This window comes from Etheostoma cragini, chromosome 3 (assembly GCF_013103735.1).
Source record: "Etheostoma cragini isolate CJK2018 chromosome 3, CSU_Ecrag_1.0, whole genome shotgun sequence".
NCBI classification, from domain to species: Eukaryota; Metazoa; Chordata; class Actinopteri; order Perciformes; family Percidae; genus Etheostoma; species Etheostoma cragini.
This window is the reverse complement of record NC_048409.1, coordinates 5,989,605-6,006,239: the sequence shown is the minus strand read 5'-3', so window position 1 is coordinate 6,006,239 and position 16,635 is coordinate 5,989,605. Positions and strand designations below refer to the sequence as shown.

Genomic DNA, 16,635 nt, shown 5'->3' with positions numbered 1-16,635 from the left:
AGTTAAGGAGTCATGAGTCAAGCGGTTACGGTGACATTTTCTCATTCAAAACGGTTACCACTACTTTGGAATATATCTCATTTTAAAGGCGCCCTAAGCGATGTTGGGTGACGTTACTTCTAGTTGACGTTCAAAGTATTTTAAAACAAAACAAGACGAGCTTGCCCCTCCCTCCTCCTCATCCCGCCCCCTCCCCCTTCCTTCTGTGCTTCCGCACATTAGGTATCTCCTCACTAGATAGTGAGGAGATGTTTTTTACACTGTGTTCTGGGGACAGGCAGCTAGCAGATAGTGAGATGTGTGCTGTATGTGACAACAAATGTTGTAGCTTAAACTGTCTTTCTCGCGTGACATCGCTTAGAGCACCTCTAAGTATAAAAGTGTTATTTTTCCTCGTGGCTGGATGGTCTAACTTTGTCAATGGAGTAACTCCAGAAAATGTTGCTGGGAGGGATGACTGATTGGATGCTTGGTTTTTGGTCCCTAGGTTTGGGAAAGAATTGTTCACATTAAAGTATTGATGGAGTTTTCAAAGATTATTCATAAAACATGTTAATTCAGTTTGAACGCTCTTTCCCTACCGTGTGTGTGTGTGTGTGTGTGTGTGTGTGTGTGTGTGCGCGTGTGTGCATGCTTCCGTGTGTGTGCGTGTGCTTGCACATGTGCCTAATTAAGCAACTGGAAGAGTAGGGTAAGGTAGCATCATTGTAGTTTGTCATTAATGTACCACAGCCTTGAAATGAGGTCTAAATTATTTGCTCCACTGCTCTCAACTCATTTTCCTTAATCATAAGCCATCACTTTCTCATAAACATGCCTTTTCCCCCCTCCCTCTGTCTCTTATTCTCTTTGTAATTGGGTTAGTTAAAAAGGATGGTGTTTTTGTTCTTTTCAGAAGTAGGACAGGAGAAAGTATCCCAAAACAAGTTTTACCTGTCATTACTCAGTTTGCCCCCACATGCAAATAAACATCATGGTATTTGGAAGAAGAAGGTATTGTCGTGGTGGTGCGGATGCTAACAAACTCCTTATTAGTCATGACCATGAGCTGCAGATCAAACCGATCCATAACAAGCAAAGCAGTTAACCTTGGTACTTTTAAACCTTGAAAAGACCTCTTTTATCGCTCTCTCTCTCTCTCTCTCTCTCTCTCTCTCCCTCCCTCCATCCCCATTCCTTCAGTCGGTCTCTCATCTGGGAACAAAAAATATTAGAGTCATAGTGATGGACATCTGGACTTTTGCCAGCTTGGAGGATGCTTGCCTCAGCTCCACCGGGATATAAGAGCAAGTTCAGGCCCCTCGCAGGCTTTGAACTTATTTGGCATCAGTGTTGTTGAACAAAGCTAAGAAGCAAAGTTTCAAGAAGGCTTGATAATACGCGTTACGTAATGTAAAGGTGTGGGAACGAGCTATCCATGGAATGTATTTCACAAAAGCCCTTATTTTTAATTGAGCATGCTCACCAGACACATATCGCTCATACTCAGACTTGCCGTGTGTCTGCTTGGAACTGAGCAAATTGCACAGAATTCAAGTCACAATGCAATATTAGGCATAATTTAAAGGCCAACTTGAACAACTGCGATTTTGCTCGTTTGAAAGCCATGATGTCTCTCTCTCTCATGGGTGGGCCAAATTCTCTGGGCAGGCAAGGCAGAGAAAGGGGAGGTAACCTTGCTCCTTATGACCTCATAAGGAGCAAAATTCCAGATTGGCCCACCTGAGCTTTCATTTTCTCAAAGGCAGAGCAGGATACCCAGGGCTTGATTTACACCTTTCACCATTTCTAGCCACTGGGGCACCATAGGCAGTCTGGGGGAACCCATTTTATTGTAAAAAAAAAACAACTCAAAGTGATATTTTCATGCCATAGGACCTTTAAGCCAATCAGTCCTGGAACGGTCTCTCTGTTGTTCTTTTTGTGGTTAGTTGCTGATGCCCTCCAAGCATATCTATCAGTAAGTCAATTCGCACATATTTCTTCTTTGACATAACTTTTATTTAACCATAATCAACTAATCATGCATTCAGAGATGAGTCACATTCCAACCTTGAGGATTGACGTGTGTGTATTTACTGTGGGTTTTGTAACCTACGAAACAATGTTTGGGAAGAGATACAGTTCACACAACAGCAGCATAACTGTCAACAATGAAATCCTGTGTGCATCCATTCATACAAAAACTGGCAAGTCTGATTAAAATGGCTGTTTGTCATTGAACTGATGAGTCCACCAGCTGGAGCAATGAGCTATAAAACTGCGCCTGTTAAGTACATCAGCGGGGTTTTGTGGAAAGTATCTGCAAAATCAGTTGTTAACATTTGCCTAAATTTGCTTTTCACTACAGTTCACCCATGGGAACAAATAGTCCTAATGATTGCAGTTTGTCACTGTCGCTATCGAGGCTAGAATATTATGTTGAAAACATAATAGCAGTTTGTAAAATTAAACTGGTGCTGGGACATAATCACACTTTGTTCTTTCTTCTACTAAGTCTTTCAATGACACACAAACCTCTGAAAAACACATAAAATGTGTGTATAATGTTTTTCAACATGTAAGTCATATGGCATACTAATACGCCTTTTTTTTACTGGTTGATAAATTAGGGGCAACCATAATGTGGACATAAAAGGACTTTTTTACATTGCCATGGTCTTAGCAGGGTCTGGCAGTGTGACCTAAATTCTATATATATAGTAATGATACATATGATATAAAGGTTTTTTTCCTTGTAAGTGATGGATAATATGGTACACAACTCTGGCAAAGTAATTATTATGTGACTGGAGTCAAAGGTATCATCAATTAGCTATTAATATGGTTTTATAGTGGCTGGGGAGGCAGTATTTCATACTTGATGAAAGTTAAGAGCCAGTCGTTCTGCAGACCTGATGCCTGTGGTGTGGGTGTGTGTGTGTGTGTGTGTGTGTGTGTGTGTGTGTGGGGGGGGGGGGGGGGGGGGGGGGGGGGGGGGTGTCCCTTTTTACACAGATGCCGCACAATTTTGTGATTTGGATTGTTTTTTAATACTGCATATCCAGGGCTATGCTTTTTGTCAGGTTCACAATTGTATTTTGAGTTGTACCAGATTAGGTTTGCATGGTTTAATATTAAAAAAACATCATATTTTTGTTGTCCTGCACATTGCTGCAGATCCTGTTTTCACCCTGTGTGTTTAGGTCTCTGTTTTAGCTACAGAGTGAAAAATCTCACTTCTATACTATCTTTGTTGGGAGTCACCCATGCAGAGTAGCTAGGTAAGATCACATCAGCTAGATAACTTTCTCCAACTTTGGTCAGAACAAGGCAGGATTATCTGGGAGACTTCTTCTAGACAAGGGACATTTGTGGAATAACTGCAGAACAGGGAGAGGAAGTAGTTCTTTTGGAGATTATGGTAAACTAGTGTGTGTTGTAGCGGTGTGCTAGCATCGTACGGTTAGCCACCTTGTCTCGGCTAGTGACGTAGAAAGCCGTGTAGATTTTGAACAGCTCACTCTGAGAATGAAGGCAGAGGACAATCAGAAACCTGTATCTCTCTCAAAACAGCATGGGTAGTTTTTCCCAAGTTTGTGTGCATGTGGTAGCACCTGAGACACAATTGTTTTTAATTATTATAATATTGCACTTTAAAGAATAGTTCGACATTTGGGGGAAATGCTCAGTCACTTATTCACATAGTTAGATGAGAAGATCAATGCCTCTCTCTCGTGTATATGGTACATATCAAGTTGCAGCCGCTTAGCTTAGCATAGCTTGAAGACTAGAAACACAGCTAGCCTGTGCACAAAAGTTAAAAATTGTAAGTTGCGGTTTTCATACAACATCCTGGGGTCTTGTCGCCCCTGTGGTTGGAGACTCCAGGAAGTCACTGTTAAATGAGTGAGCAGCTGAAGGCTGAGCTGGGCTACATATTACCCATTTCCCACACAAATTAGCACATATATAAATTTGTTTTGGTTGATAGTGTCTTTACCTTGAGTATGCTGCTCTCCGGTTTGGGGGGGGGGGGTGTTTGGTTGCTTTTACTAACAGTGAGGTGATGTACGCATTGTGGTTTTCTTTCTAAAGCAATACTAAGGTTGGTGTTTTTTTTTCACAGGAAGAAGCACAATATCTTTATTCACACTCCATGTTATTCATCTCCAGACTTGAATCGTAGGGGCTTTGTGGTTAAATGTAGCTGTTTCTGCTTAACAGGTACAGCTATTTTAGGAGTTATAGACAAACATGCTTCTCCACTTTGACTTCTTCCTTTCCTTTTTTTCCCGCAGCAGTGTGCGCTCACTGCCTGTGCATTATCTCAGGGCCTGATTAAAACTCCATTAGTCATGCAGAAAACAAAGAAAGTGTAATCAAAATGGAAATGAGTTTAATGGGTTTTTTTGTACGGTTTGTCTTCTTTTGTCTGTCTTCATGAATTGTGAGCGCTATTGAATCCAGGTTCAAACTGAATAAGATACTTTGAAGATGGTGTTGGGTTGTACATTTAATGTTTAAAGTCCACTAACGACAGTAAAGTCGGCTTTGCCCCTTAATTGGCTTTCTTGTTGGCTGTTCATATTGTCTCTATGTCCTCACACAAAAAGTGAACAGATGTTAGGGGAGAGCATTTTCCAAGAAACCAATTTAATCATTTAACACTGCTTTAGGTCATGTTACAGAACTGCGATCAGGCTGTGTGAAGGAACTTGTCTTTCAGCAAACAATCAGTCAGTCCTGTTAACAAGCCCCACAGTCAGACTCCCCACACTCATCATTTTAAGTCCCATCCATCACTTTATACAGGCTGCCAGGGCCGGAGCGCCTCCGCCAATACATGACAAGATAACAACGAGACAACAGCTAGCCTCCCCGGGTTCTTCTTCTACCTCTATTAGGAGCTCCCGTCGTTTGTCAAACTAAACATTCTTGACTACAGGGGCAATAAGGTAGACATCAGGTTTATTGCTATGTCAGGGTGTACAGGGGCTTCTGCTGATTGGATCCACATAGCCACAGTGTTGCAAACAACCACTCAAGTCAAATCTAGTTAGAGTATACTTCATAATTTATGACTACAGTATAGAAACAGGGCCGAAAGACTGCAATGGCCCTCTGTGGATTGATCCATAAAGAAAGGCCTGTGACCCAGAAAAGAGGACATGCTGTCATGTTTGAGAAAGGCTCGGGGCCAGGACTTATAGTCTGGGGCCCAGGAGCAATGGCTGGAGGGGGGCAGGCCTGCCTTTGTATCTTTTGGTAAGCAGTCGCTTATTTGCACATGTGCCGGGGTAATTAGGCAACAGGGGAGCAGGGTCCCGACTTTCTGATGCTCCTAGGGGCAGCTGGGTACCCCACCTGTTAATGAGCTCTGAAGTGGTCTCTGATTGGACCTCTGACTGTGGACCACACAGGGCATCAGACAAAGGAAGTGTCCACATGAAGACATAAATAGCAGATATAGTATATAAGGCTTGAGGGCAAGATAGGCAGAATATACTTTGTCCAAATTTGGATCCTAATGGTATTATTTATATTGATTAAGTTGTATCATTAGTTTTGAGGAGGACACTACCATTTATTAAGTGCCTTTGTCCAAACTTAATCTCCATTTATATTAATATTTATTAAGCTTCAATAATGCCACTATGTTGTGCTAATAAGTTTGTCAAACCATTGTGTAAACATTGGAAGACATCATACACCTTATGCTTTGTTTTGGATTCGGTTTGTACATGGTTGTTAGGGTAACTGGTGTACTTTTTGCAAGAACAACTATTAAACAAACTCCTTGTTTCCTAACATGTTTGTATTTTGATATTTGTTCCTTCCTGTAACTGCTGTCAGTGCCAAGATGTTGCATTTCCTTCATAATTTGTCTGGTTTGAAGAGATTGAAATAACTCTACATATATCTGGTGTCATGCTGTAAGTGTCAGACAGAACTCTGGTGCTTGATTTCTGTGTTTCTTCATGCCGAGCACATCCTCATCTCATGCGTTACATCGTGTAGCATTGCTCTTCATTCATCTGCATGACTCTGACTAACCTATGTTCTTATTTTGTGAGACTCAGAGGCTCTGCTCTCCTGTAGTGTTGTCAGTCAGACACTGCTGTTTGGATAAACAGACAGGCGGAGAAGTGCCATATAATAGGTTTGGCCCAGCATGAGGCGCTTTAACTGTCACATTCATTTGCAGCACTACAGGAGCAGCAGGGGGGGGGGGGACGTGATCACTGTATTTTGAATCTTTTTTGTTTGTTGACTACTATTGATGAGATCAAAAGTGTTGTAAAGTGGGATTTGGGGTCAGCACTGTGTTTGAAAAGTCTGTATAGATTTGTGCTGTCAGTTCTCCTATGGTGGGTGGGGCAGATGAAGTGACGGGTCACCCTCTTCTTCACACTCTGGTGATCTAAAGCACTCTCCGATGAACAATTCTGTCTACCCGTCTGCTGTTTATCAGAAGTGATGCCAGATCTCATTGAGGAAACCGATACTTCCGACAGACTGCCACACAGTTAGCTAAAGAGGTTGGATGCTCTTTGATTATGATTCCTCTTCCCTCCCCACCCCAACCACCCAGCCCACATTAACCCCCTGTCAGTGGGCCACAAAGAGAATGGGATGGCTGAGCCTGATTTATTTCACACAGAGCCATCATAAGGCCACAGTTGGCCTCCCCTGTCCCCCATACGCCACGTGCACCCCAGCCATCTTGGCCTCTCTTTTTCTCGCCACCCCCCCCTCTGTCCCGCCCTCACACCTCCTGTCGCACACACTCAACCTGTCACTCCATAGGCACAAAGACGGAACCAAATCAAAAGGACCTGATTAGTAATTAATGGTGCGTCATTGTATTTGCATCAGGACTGTGTGCACTGTGTGTGTGTGTATGCAGATTGGCATTGTCATTCATGCAGAGTGTGCCACGGCCCTCCCTCCTCTGTCTGCCCATGTGCTCCCTTTGGGGTGCAGCCACTTATGGCCATTGATACGGTAGAGATGACTCTGTCTTACACCCACACTCTTAAACTCCCTCCCAACGCAGGACAACATAACAACTCTCCTGCTGAGCCCGGGGAAACAGAGCTGGAGACTGAGTCAACTGATGGATCTATACCCAACCACTGATTGACTCGTGTCTGAAATTTTCATTTTGATTCCCCCAGACACACCTGCATTAGATTGTGGGTGTTCAGTTGTTTCCTGCAATGTGGTTGTTTGGCTTCTACAACCAGAGACGGAGTTCACAAGGATGGAGCCCGGAACTTCTGTGTGCATTCGCTCTCTGCTTGTGTCAAGGATGCAGAGGGCTGGAGGTTTGGACCGCGGGTGGGGAAAGTGGGCACAATGCGTCTGGGTTCTCAGTCCCTGTGGTGTTATTGTTGACAGAGACGGGAGTCGCTCAGGATGGGGCCAGTGAAGGGGCAACACCAGCTCCCACCACCGAACACGAGGATGACAACTCTTTGGGCTACACAGGTACTGCTGCTGCTTTCTCACGATACTTCATGTGTCCTTACATACATACCACTGGGAAATGGAGAAGACATGACTTAGACTTGTACATTGAATCAAACTTCTTGGTTAAAGTTCACTGAAACCGGATACAGTTTTCAGATTTATACACTTTCTTACCTAATCAAGCAAAGCATGTGTTGTGTATATAGCAAACATGTTGTATATAAGCCCTTTATTGAAAAAAGTAATCATAGGCATTAAACAATGCACTTTTGGAACCAATTGTTTACATTTTCCTAAACAGAAATCCCCCCACATATGAAAATTCTTTAAAGTGAATAAATAAGCTTCAAGGTCCGTAAATAGTTTCCACGTGTTTCCATGGTAAATATGTATTCAATCATGATCTTCATGTTGAGACGGCTGCTTAGAGTTTTACAGATTGGAGTGTTGAAAGAGGAGAATTGTGGGAGAATAGGCACAGAGCGCCACTCCAAATGTTCATGGAGCCAGTATCCCCTCAGACCACAGAGCTCTGTAGGGAAATGAAGTGAAGCACTGGAAATGGGGGTCCTCACCTGCGGGACCCTGGGACTGGCTCACACACACATGAGCACACACATAGGCTTCCGGTCTGGAGAAAATTACTGATGATGCATGTTTTTTTTTATTTATTTTTGGGCTCTTCCCCCCCAGAGTGATTGTAAAAAGTGTTCTCAGTGTGTTATCCCAGTGAGGAGAAGTACCTCCCTAGGTGATTTACTGGACCTCACACAGCGTCAGGACATCTTGTGCAGAAAAGGAAGTCCAAATTAGGTGCCAAAACTGTTATAAACTTCATCACTGTGTGCGGTAGCTTGGCAGTTCTAGATTTTATTTTGCCTGAAATTCAGACAATAATTGACAAAACCATACAATTCACGCTGATTCGGCATCACACTGTGCCTTTTATCAGTGATGCCAAGAAATTCTGAAAGTTTGAGCCCAAACAACTTTTAGTACAGGAATCTTTTAATTAGGCGGTGAATGAGGGTTTAAAGGGGAAAATCATGTTATATCTGCCTCACTGCATTTGGGTTGCATCTTTTAGAAAGATAAATCTATCTGGTGGACAGAGCCAGGAGTTCATCTTCAATCTGGCCATTTAATCCCATCTGTGCATGAAAATGAAGGAAATCGATCTGGCCCAGTCAGTGAATTGGAAATGAGACTAATGTGTCCTAATACCTCAGTCTGCCGCAGATATGGGCAGCTGCCAAAGACTCCATTTTCAGAAAGCGTGACTCACTGGATGGAATAATCTTGACAGGTGCCGGTTTTAGCTCAGGTGAAAATGGAGTGCACCTTCAAGCGCTACAGTGAAGTGAAGAGCTTTTAATGGGCCTGCTCGTGTCTTGTCATGTGAGCTCAGTAACCCTCATGGAGAAAGAGGTTAATTGATTTATGAGTAAGTTTCATTGTTTATCTGATCTCGCTCTTAGACATGACATTCAGGAAGAAGGCTGGTTCATGTATGTCCTAGTCGTCCTTCCACCATGACCTATTGGTGCGTTTCACTTTGCATCAGTGTGACTCATGCTGTAACCCAACCTATTTTTACTTGATATAAAACAGTTGGCATAAGGCAGTGGTCTAAAGGTTTAAGAAGAGAGCTTGTGATCAATCCCAAACCTTCCCTGAATAAATAAAAATTAATTATATTATATTATAAAATAAATGTAAAAACAGCTGGCACAATAGGCAATGCCACGGTAATGTCACCTGGGATTAATAGAGCCTACTGTGAATTTAGTGACCTGAAGTTCGCAATACTTTGAAAGTGTGTTTTATTGGTCCCCCCGGACATTGACTCTCAGCCAGCTCCAAATTGTTTCCCGATATCAAAGAGCTGTGCACAGAACTTCACATTCATAATAAATGAGACTGACCTGTGTGAAGGCAGTGGATTAGAGAGGCACGCTAAAACTCTCGCACTTGCACTTTGCTAGCCGCTGCTTGGCAGACAGACCCACACAAAATAGACAGGTCTTTGGTTCTTCTGCCTTTACTTGAAAGGCTGAGCTGGACTTCAGAGAACGCATCAGCGCTCATATCCTCCCTCTCCACTGACAGCTACCGTAGCATTTGTCACAGATCACAATGGACGGCAACTTCAGAGAACTGCTCCGTTTGTCAGGTTTTGGAAATAAAGATAGGGGGAAAGTGAGGGAAATTAAGGTTGCCACACAGTCACCACAGCCTGGCCGCAGAATAGAAAGGGCAGATGACTGGAATACCATGTGTTCTTCTACTGTCAAAGCAGTCACCCCTGAACAGCCACAGAAAACCATTCACTGTACTGATGCTTGTACAGATGCATGTGTGATGTGAGAACTGTCAGTGCCAAACAATGTCAAAGATCAGATAGAAATCATACAACAAACACAGTACAATGCAGGCTCTTCCTCCACATTTCTGTAGTGAAATATGAAACGAGCACAGCCAGCAATGAAGATGAAGACAATCTGTTTTATTTTAGTAACCTGTTCACGCTTGAATCTTCAGAACGAGAGAAAACTTTAGTCTTATTTAAAAGTGGTAAACTTGAGCGAAAAAGTGCTGATTGAGATGCTGCAGGACATTATAAATGATTTGGATGTTGTCCTCATTCATTATAATCTTACAGACTCCAAGATGCTGAACAACACATGTAACTGTCTTAGTTTTTTTCAAATGGGCAACATTTCTCTCAAAGAATATAAACAAGTCTCAATCGAGTTTGACCACTGGCTGCTATGGTAACAAGCCATGCCATCACTGAACTATGAATTCAGAGGGTTGTGGGACACAGTTCTGTCAGCTGACACTTTGTCACATGGCACTTGGTCCCTAACGTACACATTAGCTTTAAGCTTAATTTATTCTTTAGCAAGAATATGTCTTCCAATGTGCTATACAATTCAATATACAAAGTGTTAGTCAGCGGTGGCGTGGACCTTTTGGTTTACTCAACCATGTATACACATCTAATGGTGATTAGAGTAGGTAAAAGGTAATACTGCTATATTTAGCTGTTTCTATAACTTTTTTTTTTTTTTTTTTTTTTTTTTTTTTTCATGTACAAGGGGTAGGTATATTAAGTTTAGGCTTCAGCCTACACCTTTCCAGGCCTGTTTGTTTCTTGTGTATATGTAAATAATTAGTCTTGTTGTTGTTGATTTTTTAAATTGTTTGCGGAAGTAAAAACAACAATGTTATCTTTTATATGTTATCAGTTTATTGACCGTTGTTGGTTATAGGTGGCCCCAAAAAACTAAAAAATAAACATTTACTTATTATGCAAATTTAGCATTAGAAATATTGCTCAAATGCTTTGATAATGGAGGCCAAAAGAAGCAGGAAAAAACATTTTTAAGTCTTTTTTTGAAAAGCAAAAGAAGAAAATAGCTAAAAGGGAGTTTTTGCCAATGCTGTCAATTTGTTTTCGACAGCATTGGCTTTTATATGTATCTTTTAAATCTTTTAAATGTAATTAATATTGTCTTAGTCTTACTAAGTTACACTGCCATTATTTTTAACCATGTGAATGAAACATTGAGAGGTTCGCAGTCCTGTTCACATGCTTACGGACTTTAAATAGGAACTAAAATCAGCATGTCAAATCATGATTTATTGTTCCCACTGTGCGTGTACATCCAAAGTATAGAGACGGATGTTGCTTACATATTGTCCTCATATAGTTGAGGCTTAGGGGCTGGAGACAAGGTGCCTGTTCTCCCCTTACTGATGCCGAGGTGGACCAGTCTGTGACTGGATACACGGCCCTGACAGCTTTACCATGGGAGAGATGGAGAGCTCTACTCTCTATTCTTCCTTTGCTCTCATTATTAGGCCGTTGCTCTGGCCTCGAGTCCCCTCCCTGAAATCCAATTTCCTTGACAGTGTCCCCCCACCCCCATTCGAATATATCACCCAAAAGTCACAACAGCATCAGCGTGGCACGTCTCCTTGACACTCGCTTATCTTCATCAGTCTTAGTAGTACCATGGTAATCACGAAACAGGAAGAAAAAAAGAGTGCTGCATGCTCAGCTAGCTTCACTTTCGTGTATTATCCCCTGTAACGGTGCAACGCTAGAGATAGATCTCTGGCCACGCCTGGCGGAACGATTCACTTGAGATATCATTATATTATAACCTGCACTAATGTCCTCCACGCAGCTTTCCCGCAGCCTCTGTGCTCCTGAGGCCAGTTGAGACTTTTTTTGTTCCCCATCCAATCTCTCTTCATCTCCCTGATCCACACAGCTTAGCTTAGCAGCATCCCAGAAAATGGCTCTATTAGCCATTCTTGTCGGGTTAGAAATTGGAGTAATGTGGTCAAGAGGCACTGGAGTGGGGGTAAGATTTGAGATGGGAGATAGCAGGAGTGTGTGGGGGAGGAAAGCTCGAAGACTGTGAGGTGAGAATTATATTAGAATATTTCCGTTTCTAGTGTCCTCGTGATAATTGGGGAGAAGATTGGATAGGGTTTTGCTAAGTGCTAATAATCAGCTGCTCCTGCCCCGTCAAACACACTTCATTTCTCAGTGAAAGGATAATAAGTGTTTTCTTAGGATGTAAATGGGTCACATTCTTCGCCATCTAAAGGGGAGAGGAGGAGATGTGCCGGCTACTCTGGCTTTACAGGAGGTGGTGGTTGAAATAGCGTCTGTAGCATTGAAAGGTTATGCATACTTGTGTAAAGCATATAAAATGCAAGTGGAGAGAAACAATAACAGAGGTAAATCATTCACATAGGACACCAGAATCAGACACCTACAGCATATTGTTGGTAAAAAAAAATGTAGAAAAAATTCTTTGCACTTAAATAGAACATACCTTTCCTATTAAATTTAGATTCTGATGATCTGTTCAATTTTCAAAGCACTGTGTTGTACCCGTCATTAAAGGCTTAAGAGTATCTACATTTCCACACAGCAATAGTGTTAAAACTCCAGTATGCAGTTTTTCTTAAAGGTCCCATGACATGGTGCTCTTTGGATGCTTATTTATAGACCTTAGTGGTCCCCTAATACTGTATCTTAAGTCTCTTTCCCAAAATCCAGCCTTGGTGCAGAATTACAGCCACTAGAGCCAGTCCCACAATGAGCTGTCCTTAGGACGTGCCATTTGTGAGTCTGTAGCTTTTAAGGAGGTCTCTTCGGGGTCTTTCTAGCCTCTACTAGCTCCATGCTCCATGCATTCTATAGCTCGCCCATGAATTATTGCGAGTTTATTTGCGGAAATGAAGGCACGCTATATGCCTTAAATTGGCGTTAGCGAGAGCAAAAAGTAGAAGTGGGAAAGAGAGCAACCCTCCAAGTCAAACTAGTCTAATGTCATCAACGATATTATTTAGCGGACAAGATAGATAACTATTGTTTTACAGAGGAGAATGGCGTCACTGTTTTGAGATCTGGCATATATTTGGGCCTTTTGTAAGAAATGTAAATAGTTTGTGCTTCATAGGAGTTATAATGTTATCTTCTGTTTTGCATTACAGGAGAACTGTTTTAGACAACACAAATGCTTGTGTAGCATTGCTGTGGGTGTAGCATCAATAAATACGACATTGTTATGTTGACTATTGGCATAAGGGCAAAAACGATTTTTTTGAGAAAATGTATTTTGTCAACTGTATGAGTTATAGTGTTTATTTCTTCACATTGTGAGTTCCAAGACATGTGAAAAGTGTTTTAGAGAGGAGATTGGCTTTGCGTGCACTGCTCTGTGTGATATCAATACATATCTGTAAGAGTCATGTTCCGTTTTATTTATTTATTTGTCTTTAAGGTCCTACAACCATTTTTAACATTTGCATGACCTCATTGCAGCACAACTTTTCTAATAACCCAGTTTGTCCTGAAAAGAAATGGTATTCATATCTTGCCTGTAGACAACAGGGATGGTGTTTTACAAGCTTTTTTAGAAAATAAAACCAGACGGACAATGAACTGTAAAAATCACCTTAGGTCTCTGAGGGTTTATACATCTTTGGTTTACCCTGTGTGCAGTATTGTATTAGTTTATATAATACTCAGCTTATGTGCCAAGTGCAATTACAACCTTTTTGTAACATGTGTAACATGTGCAGTAACAGTGACCTTTTTCTTGGGCAACACTAACTATGACTCATAATGTTAGCTGCAGCTGTAGCTGCACAGCTGTTTGGATCAACTGGAGAGCTCATATAAGCTTCATCAAACCCAAGTCACTGTTTTAGCCACAGCTTCATCAGCCAAAGAAGTTTCACTCTTATTTTTATTTTTATTTTATTTTTTAAATATAGAGTCAGGAGTGTGTGTGAGGCAATAATCTGCCCTGTTCTGAGTATTTGAGTTTTTTTCTGAGTTGCATTAGAAAGTAGGCTGCACTCTAAAGGTAATTCAAATATTAAATTGCATTTTGTTTATTTAACAGAACTATTAACCGCCATACAGTCTAATCCTTCATGTGTTGTGGCACGTATCCAGGATATGATCGACTTTGTCATAATCAGCGTGCTCAAATGAAAACAAAGATGATTTACTGGAGTTGCTGGTAATATTTTTGGGCAACTTTAGGTCCCTTGTAAATTAGAGCTTTTGATGATGCAATGATCCTCCACAGCAGCGCTATTATTCGATAAAACAACCTTGCCCAGTTTATATGTTCATTTTTCCAGGGCTGGCTTCAGATCAATTAGCCATCTTTATGAGGAAACAGCCCTGTGTGCTCCTCCCAGCAGAAATTATTGTAATAACTGTCAGCCATGACTAATGGCTTGATGATCTGTAAAATCATTGCTGCTTTTATTGGGGGTGATACGATTCGTGCACAGTCATGTTGTGCATGTTGTTCAGTCAGAGCCAATATTAAGCCTGTTTCTCTGAGACTCTCTATGAGCTGTAGGGGACTGTGGAGACAGAAGTGTGGCTATATCTCAGCAGGAAGGGGAGGGGGGGGCTATAAATCTGAGCAGCACCTGCTCCCTGGACTCTGGCGCGTGGTGTGAGGTCAGCAGCGCCTTATATCCCATCGATCATATTTATTATATTCATCACAGCACCAGTTTGTTTTGGCAGCTGATCGCACCAGGGAAAGAGACAGAAAGAATAGGCTTTTCATTTGAGAGACGGCAAATGCTTTCAGCATGAGCAGCATCTTTGCATTTGTCTCTGCTCGGGGTCTTCAGAGAGAGATCAGTCAATGATGTTGGCTCTAAGCCCCCACTGAAACCACAACTACTCCAGATTGATATTCAAAGTACAATTCTGGAAAGTTTCCGGAAGAAACAACTTTGAGAAACAAATATTAATGTCCCATCAGTTCTCAGTTCTATGGCATGTTTGGTTTGCAGTTGAGGTTTGTCGAGAATATTGAAAAAACTATTTGTGTTTTTACTTCTTTGATTGATTTCTTTTCAATAATATGAAAAAAATTTAGAAAAGCAGTATTTGGATTAGGACTGTTTATCTAGCCTATAAAAACTGCAGAAAGAATTTTGATCTGGCCACAAACTGAGTTTTTAGCCACAGAAGCAGTGTGGCTCTGGGGGGGGGGTTGCTTGGTCTGCCTACCACTTTGGTCCAGACTGAAATATTGGGACAACTATTGGATGGATTGCCATGAAAGTTTGTACACACGTTCCTGGTCCCCAGAAGATGAAGCCAACTGACGTTGGCGGTTGCCTGACTTTTCCTTTAGTGCCACCATGAGGTTGACTTTGTGGTTTTGAATGAAACATCTCAACAACTATTGGATGGATTGAAGAAAAAAGTTGGTAATTTACCCCTTGTGATGAATTGTAATCATAGACTGTTAGTACTAATGGGCAAAGCATCCGCTTTGGCAAAATGCTGTAATGCAGGAGTGCCTTTAACCTGCATTCTATCTGAATACCAGCAGGGGGAGACTCCTTAAACTTGCATTCTATCTTAATACCAGCAGGGGAAACTCCTTAAAGCTGCATTCTGTCTGAATTCCAGCAGGGTGAGACTCTTTTAAGCTGCATTCTATCTGAATTCCAGCAGGGGGGACTCTTTATTGCTGCATTCTGTCTGAATTCCAGCAGAGACTCTCTAAAGCTGCATTCTATTTGAATACCACCAAGGGGAGACTCCTTATAGCTGCAATCTATTTGAATTCCAGCAGGGGGAGACTCCTTAAAGCTGCATTCCATCTGAATTCCAGCAGGGGGAGACACATGCGGTTGCAAAAGGAGGTCGGTTTCTGTAGAAGTCTATGAGAAAGTGACTCACTTCTCTCTTGATATATTACCTCGGTAAACCTTTTCATAATGAGTTTATGGTTTCAATCACTAGTTTTAAGTCTTCCGCAACACAGAATGATGGTTTTGTTGATTTTAAAATCGGCGATAAAGCAGGAGTAGTTTAGGGCATGGCTATGATGTGATTGCCACAAGTGTGTAACGTAACAATGAGTGTGAGCAGCTCCTCCCTCACTCCTCCCTCTCGTCTAAAATCATCACATCCGCAACCAGGATGGCTGCGCCAGTAACGGCAAACTCATCAACTCTTTGCAGATCTCAACAAATCAATGGGTGAAGTCACACATGCTCTGTCCATATATATTAACAGTATGTGATTGTAATATTTGTGGTAATCTCCTGACTTTCCATTTAGCACCACCATTAGGTCAAATTTATAATTTGACAAAATGCCTTTTAAAAGGTATGGTCATTGGGAGTATGTTAACATGCTGACAACAAGATTTAGCTCAAAGCACCTTATGTGCAGCCTGACTAGCATGGCTATTGCTCTTGTTCAATAATGTGCTGTAGTCTTAAAATTACACATGTGTTTCTGATAAAAAGGAAATGGACTATATGTTGACAAACGAGCAACTGACCGAAACACACACACACATAAAATAATTTACATATATATATACACACATACATACATACATACGTATACATACATACGTATACATACATACATACGTATACATACATACGTATACATACATACATACGTATACATACATACATACGTATACATACATACATACATACGTATACATAAATACATACATACGTATACATACATACATACATACATACGTATACATACATACGTATACACTCACCGGCCACTTTATTAGGTGCACCTGTCCAACTGCTCGTTAACACTTAATTTCTAAGCAGCCAATCACATGGCGG

At 41.5% G+C, this 16,635-nt stretch overlaps 1 protein-coding gene across 4 annotated transcripts in view; it reads left to right on the top strand.

Annotated features, from left to right (window-relative positions):
* Positions 1–16,635, top strand: part of robo1 (roundabout, axon guidance receptor, homolog 1 (Drosophila)) — a 257,226-nt gene that overhangs the window by 79,464 nt on the left and 161,127 nt on the right. For 3 of the 4 annotated variants that reach the window (XM_034866652.1, XM_034866649.1, XM_034866648.1), the window contains exon 3: positions 7,384–7,473. The exons of the other annotated variant lie outside the window; for it this stretch is intronic. In XM_034866652.1, coding sequence (XP_034722543.1) covers positions 7,384–7,473 — 90 coding nt within the window. The remainder of the gene's footprint in view (positions 1–7,383; positions 7,474–16,635) is intronic. 4 annotated transcript variants of the gene reach the window in all.